This window comes from Glossina fuscipes, unplaced genomic scaffold (assembly GCF_014805625.2).
Source record: "Glossina fuscipes isolate IAEA_lab_2018 unplaced genomic scaffold, Yale_Gfus_2 287, whole genome shotgun sequence".
NCBI classification, from domain to species: Eukaryota; Metazoa; Arthropoda; class Insecta; order Diptera; family Glossinidae; genus Glossina; species Glossina fuscipes.
In genome coordinates, this window is record NW_023998630.1 from 1,399,229 (window position 1) to 1,406,362 (window position 7,134).

The window sequence follows — 7,134 nt, forward strand, 5'->3', positions numbered from 1 at the left end:
AATACTTGGGTTTTCTCAGCTATTAGATTCCTGAAGACGTAATTTGGTGTATTTTCTTTCTTGTGCATAGATAGCGAAATGTCAAAAGAGCAGTCTTTCAAAATCCGTGGAGGTTTAACACCAAAAGAGCGGAAAATTTTTAAGGGAATGTTCAAATCCTTTGCGACGTACAAACAATAGTTAATTGCAGATGGTGACTTTGAAATTTTCTTCGCAATAATAATCTTTCTCACGTCATCACCGAGAATAGATTTGTTTGAATTAAGAAGCTTGGGGACTATTTTGGCTTTTAACTCATAAAGTCTATTTTCTTAAGTTGGGAGACCAGTTTCAATTATAATATTATTTATGGGCGTCGTCCGAAAAGCATAACAACTTGCTCTAACGGCTTGGTGGTAGACCAGTTTAGAAATGTTGACATTAGATTTGGAGCTATTGCCATAAATTATCAAAGCATAGTCAATCTTGCTTAACACAAGCATTTTGGCAAGATAAGCAATAGTGTTAATATGCGCATTGCTTCTCCCAGCAACGTACTGAATGAAATTCACTCTTGTTAAAATAGAGTTTTTTAACCGCAGACAGTGTGCTTTCCAACAATATTTGTTGGAAAAAGTGAGTCCGAGAATGTGCAGTGTCGGCATATTTAGTACTGGGAAGTCATTAATATGCATCAGTAGATTTCCTGCATCGCAAATCTGCTTTCGACAAATGTGAATTTTTTAGATTTTTGTATGGACATTTTAGCCCCCGACGAGTTTGCCCATGCGGAGATCTCTCGTCCAATAGATTCGAGGATGTTGATTGCCTTCGTGCTATCTTTTTCTTTTGTAAAAATGTATACATCGTCTGCGTAGAGGCAATGTTCTACTCTTGGTATACGACAAAGAATTTTGCTAATTTCGTTGAAGGCGATTTGGAAAAGAGTGACAAAGTCTAAGAATTTACTTCATTAGTCTAAAATTATAATAATAATAATAATAATAAAAAGAAGTTAAACACATGACAACAAAAACAACGAAAATAAATAAATGAGTAAAATCGCGCATAAAATTTCCAGCAAAAGTTTATCTATCAACACACTGCCGTAGTTGGTCATGGATCTAAGTAGAAGAAAACAAAGGATACAAGAAACAAAAAGTGAAAAAGAAAGTTCAACAAAATGGTAACATAAAATTTTGCTTTAGAGTATAGCAAAGAAAGCAAAACGATATTTTTTTAGTAGATATGAAAAAGAATTAAAGAAGGGCGTACAACTCCCGTAGAGTTTCCATTTAGCGTCTTAAGTTTTGCAAATCTGGGTCCGAACGGAGACTGAAAAGCGAAACATTATATTTATCATTGCCAAACAATAGCAATTCCCTTAATCTCTCGCCCTGCTCTGAAAGTACGTGGTCAGGAATTCTCGCAGTGAACGATTTTGTTAAATCTTATATAAAGAATATTCTTTTATTAAATTTATGCACGGTGTAATGTCCTAATGTCCTAAGCATGTTATCCACAATTCCAAACTCACGGCATAGGAGTCCATGTTGAAATGTTGGTAACTAAAAAAAGAAGAAGAAAAATAATAATCAGCCCGTAGCAATCACTTCCATTCATAAATTAGTAAAATAATTTAGCTGTAATAAATTTTAAATACTTGCTAACTGGTAAAAGCCAAAATCCACTTTTCCTCCAAGACAAATTTGCAAAAATGTTGATGTAAACGATAGCATGAATCTAATAACATTAAGGCAGCATAATATTCCAAAATTTCATTACATTTACGACAATCAGTATATAACATAGGAGCTATTTTGAATTTAGAAAAATATATAGAAAATCAACTTGTTTAAACTCTAGGGATTATTAACTTACTTTCTAATAATTTGAAAAATATTTGAAGAAAAAATTTAACATTATTCATAATGAAATATTGATGTTGATAATGGTTGTCCAGGCAAACCGTTAAATAATCTTGAATGAAATTACAACCAAGAAAATGCGCGCTGGCGTCTTCGGAAATATGTAACACGACAAACTAGTTAAAAAGGTAAGGTTAGTTCTTGTTTTCAAATAATCGTATTTTCGTCTTACTTTCCTCACTGCTTTCTCATGATATATTTTTGAAAACATTTCATAAAACTCTTGATCGCACAAACAGATAGGTATAACTCAACATTTGCAATGGTCCCCAAAACTATCTCGGCATTAAGATTATCGGCCAAGCATTGAATGAAGTTTGATTCAATGGGAAATTGATTCGTGAGCACAGATAAGTAATGGTTAAGTTTATTAAGTTTTTTTCCTTCACGGGAAAAAAAAATTATCTTTTTAGGCTGAGCAATTTTTATTGACTTATTATGTTTCAATCTAAAATTAAATTAAAATAAATAATTAAGTTATAAATAACAATCAATAAAAATAGATGCAAACTTACCATTGGAATGCAGCGAATATTGCGAGGAAGGCGGAGATGGCGCGCGGAGGAACTTACGACCACGTGATGTTGGTGTCTATTTTCTCTCTGAAATTTATTCCGGACAGTAATGTTACCAGCACGAACCCGAGAAAATTTCTGCGGTGCAGCTCACTTCTACTGCATAATCCTTATCTGCGGAAAAAGGTAATTCGTGTCACTATTGTTGCCTATATACGCATGCCATTATTCCTTGCGAGCATGTGCAGCCTTATGGTCGCGTAGAAGATCTCGTACGATTTCTGGACAGATTCTGCTGATTAGTTTTAGTAAATTTTAATAGACCTGCCGTTCGATTTTCGCATATTTTTGAATATTTGGGGTTAATTTTTACATATATTCGTACAGGTGATTTGAATAAATTTGCAATCTTTTATTTAATTGTATGAATATTATAGTGCGAGCAGTATCACCACATGTTAGAGGCTTTGTTATACTTGGTATATATATATATTCGTTGTGGCCTCAAGACTTCAGTTTATTAATTTGGCCTGAAGTAATTAGATGATCATACATGCATGTATTCATAGCAGGGCAAAATAAAAGCGGTTTTTTCAAATCCCAAGTGCGTACTACACACATAAGAAGATTATCGCATAATCCCTGAAATAGTATTAAAGAAGATATTAAAAGAAAGATATTACATGAAAGTAATTAAATTAAAAAGTTTACAAACCATTGATATTTTTGCCAAAGAATTCGCACTGAGCGGTGCAATCACTAATGTTTATACAGTTTATTAAAACCTAGCCCAGTCTTAAACACTTCTAAACACTTTGAAAAAATAGCGGAATTAAACATAGAAACCATATAAAACCCTATTAAACAGTCTTAAACAGTCTTACACAGTCTTAAACAGTCTTAAACACTTCTAAATACTTTGACAAAATAGCGGAAATAAACATCAAAACCGCACCCCCTACATAAAACCAAAGCCGAAAATTTAAAGAATGAAATGGGAAAAAATCAATTTAAAGCCAGCACTCTCTCATTTTATTCCACAGTTGTAACAATTCCGTTAAGAAAATAAAAAATTTCATTTCACGCAACTTCTTTATGGACCGTCTGTCTAAAGTTGATCTTCCTTCTGATTTATCATCAACTCAAAGTGCTTTTCAGTCTGTGATCAGGTCTGCTAGACCATCTTTCGTAACACTGAGTCCTTCCCACCTGAACCTTGGTGGAAGTCTTCCCTGTCAACACTTTTCCGCAAATACCAACCTGGAAGGAAAAAAATGAATAAATATGCCAATCCAGCCAATTACAATGAATATATGAAAACACTGAAAGAATGGAGGTCTGCAGTTAGAAAGGCGAAAAGGACACATACAGCTATTGCGATTAAAGATTTATGTGGTAACGGCAACCACGTTATTTCTGGAATTATATCAATGGTCATCGACATTCTAGTCGAAAATTAATCGGTTGTGCTGTATGGAATAAAAGATACTTGGACATGCTCAAGAGCTACGTTCCAAGTGTCAATCCGATTACAATACCTTCGATTCCTTTTAGTAGTCTCAGCAACACCCCTTTTTCATTGCATGAGCTAATGTATGTTTTACATTCCAGAAAGAGAGCTACTGCTGCAGGTTGTGATGGATTCAAGTGTGACATGCTCAGAGCACTGCCTGGAGGAAGCTTTAGCATTCTCTTGCATGCAATTAACAACTGCTTGCCCATTAACTTTTTACCCTCAGATTTGCGATGTATCAAAGTAGTGCCTATTCCTAAGGCAGGTAAAGACTTAAATGATTTAAATAACTTCAGACCAATTTCGCTAATATCTGCATTTATAAAATTATGAACCGCACGATTAAGGAGAGGCTAATGGAATTCTTGAAAACTGGAAACATTATTCCAGCACGTTCTTACGCCGATCAAAAATGCAAATCTACGAATATGTGCGTTAATGAACTGTGTTTTCTCCTTTCTTTTTTCAGGAAATTATATCTCTCAGTGATACTGTTACTTGCAGCTATACTTTTTGTTAACAAAAACTTCATCATATTTTTGATAAGTTGGATTCAATTCCTCCCTTCCATTTCATTGCCAGCAAATGCAGAGACTTCACGAACATTCTCGAATCGATCTCTACCTCAAAACAAAATGTCAACTTCTCTTGTATGAGGATGTTATGCTAAGAAAAGGTCCTTTTTTATTACAACAACGGCTACGATGTATATGCTACCGACGGTTCCGTCGGACATAATGTATCTCGCTTCTTGGTCGTGAAACATCTATCTAAAACAGTACATCGAGTCAAAGTGGCGGAGGAACTTTCCTCAACTTTTATTGAGTAGCTCGCCATTCGACATGCTATTAAGGTTGCTATCTCCGATGGTATCAGAAAGTTTGTTATTTTTGCTGACAGCAGGTCACCTCTACTTCTAATAAATAAAAGAGATGCAGAGAATCAATATGTGTTTGATATTCATAAGACGTTGCATGAATCTTTAGTGGATGACTGTCATCTCGTTTGGGTACCTGGCCACTGCGGCTTTTTTTTAAATGTAAAAGCCGGCTTTCAGGGAGAGCTCGTGTTGATGGGACAATTTGTCCATCAAGAACACTCCCAATGAAGCAATTCGGGCAAAAAACTACAGAAAACGCATTTGTTTATTTTAATCAAGTTGAAGTTTATTTGATAAAAATTATTCAACCACAAAATAACCAAAATATATTTTTTTAATTTAGACACGATAGGATTAGAAAGGACAGCAAAGAATTTGACGGCAGAGGCGAAATTTACGTACGAAAAAATTGAGAAAATATAATAATAGAAACGCGATGAGCTCAACAATATTCAAGAAATAGTTACAACTTAACAAACAAGTTGCGGCCAACTAAGAAGGTTTATTATAAGGAGGTTTATTTGAAGTCTTATATATCCAAGTAGTATATGCGTTAATAGTTTCGAATAGAACGAGATAACTTTTAAAAATCTTTCGCCACATTCGTCATTTCGCTAGATGAGAATAAAAAATTGTTAAGCGTGATACAGTTAACCTTAATATATAGATACTATATTCGCGATAGGGCGAATTTTACATAGCCATCAAAATATATTGGCGCTTTGTAAATGCAAGAGTGTCAATTAGCTGACAAAAAGTACTTTTACATAGAAATATAAATTGTGTAATCGACAATCATTCTGGGTCGTAAATTAAAACTCTTTTATCTATTGTTGATGTACTCCTTCCATTTACGGAATTGTTTGAAGACATTAGGAATATTTACTTGTAGATTAATACTGATATTAGGTACTAAAATTCGTTTCAAAGCGAATGCACTTCATAGATTTTTTCATTCAAAATTATTGCTTAAATTCTAAAAAAAATCATTAAATATGTATTCAAAAATATAATAAATCAATTTAAATTTTTTTTTATTTTTAATAATTTAATGCAAAAAAACATAACATGACCATAAAATGTGCTTACGGACAATCTGCGTGCAATAACAATATGAGATTTAAAAAAAAACAATGGCGAATATAACATCAATAATATGGGGGCGCACATACTTGTTGAATTTATTTTGATACTATTTTCAATGATTCGATTATAAAAACGCGTGCGACGATTTGTGCAAGCAATATATTTGCCTTGAAATATTTTTATCAAAAATGTTTTTCTTGCAGTACAATTCACAGCGCTAAGTCCAAAAAGAATAATCTGTAATAAAATGGCATGTAAATTATAGATAAATAAAATGAATTCTTTGGTTATTCAATCAGTTGAGTTGAAAATACGAAACAAGTGTGTATTTTGATCATAATAATAGAGACGGTCCATAAGCCATATAATAAAGGAAAATCGGACCCCGAAACCAGCCAAGTAAAGCTAATTATAATATTGTAATAATATATTTATATCTTACTTATTTATTTCTTCTATGTTAGGTAAGAAAAATTAAGTCCAAATCTCCACTCATCGCCTCGTATAGGTGAAGATTCGCAATATGCTAAAGGTAAATTTACATTTACCCTTTCTTATTATTATGTATAAATTATTCATTTGTTTTTATTTCATTTCAGATTAAAATAACAACCGCTTCAGCAGGAATGCGACACTTCCATAGGCCAATGGTAAGTTTGGCATTATCTTTCTATGTAAATTTGGTAATTACATCGATGTACCTTTGCCGATATCAAGAAGATCAAGATATTAAGAAGGCCGTACAGCAGCGATCGTCGAATAATATGTTTTATGTATTCTATATTATTTATTTATATTATGTATGAACGAGGCTTAGATCTCTTTATTATTATTGTAGATATTATGTAAATATTATATAAATATATTATAGATTTAAGCTAAGTCTATAATGGTGTAGGCCTACAGGGGAGCCAGCGATTTAAAACAATTGGCACCTTTAACGGTACCTCAAGGAAAACCGTCTCATCGACTTGCTGAATGCGGAGCGTGTTAATTTGTTTGAAATGTTGAAACCATCGATGCGTGGTTGACTACAAAATCAACCATTTTTGTACCCTTCAACAATGTTTGTAAACTTTATCTTTTCTTATAAATTTTTACGTTCCGGAATAGATTGCTCTGTCGTACAATGCAATTTGAAGTCGATATCTGCAGTTTTGTGATCAGCAGAGTGTCATCAACACATGTTCAGATGCTGAAGTAGGGACCGTACAGCCAGAATTATCACTGCAA

General features: G+C 33.4%; 1 protein-coding gene across 1 annotated transcript; it reads right to left on the minus strand.

Moving 5' to 3' along the window:
* Positions 1–1,176: 1,176 nt before the first annotated feature.
* On the minus strand, positions 1,177–2,331 carry LOC119642930. Its single transcript, XM_038042250.1, has 4 exons — positions 2,080–2,331; positions 1,861–2,023; positions 1,643–1,794; positions 1,177–1,547 (listed from the first exon to the last, which is right to left on the minus strand). The coding sequence occupies exons 1-3, from the start codon at positions 2,116–2,118 to the stop codon at positions 1,646–1,648; spliced, it is 351 nt and encodes a 116-aa protein (XP_037898178.1). The 5' UTR covers positions 2,119–2,331; the 3' UTR covers positions 1,177–1,547; positions 1,643–1,645.
* Positions 2,332–7,134: the final 4,803 nt, after the last annotated feature.

Excerpts from the sequence above, each read along its gene's own strand:
- LOC119642930 (XM_038042250.1), bottom strand. The coding sequence starts at position 2,118 with ATGTTTTCAAAAATATATCATGAGAAAGCAGTGAGGAAA. Across the intron at positions 2,024-2,079 it reads ATGAGAAAGCAGTGAGGAAA|TTTGTCGTGTTACATATTTC; the intron begins GTAAGACGAAAA and ends CTTTTTAACTAG. Across the intron at positions 1,795-1,860 it reads ATTTTTCAAATTATTAGAAA|CTCCTATGTTATATACTGAT; the intron begins GTAAGTTAATAA and ends AATTCAAAATAG.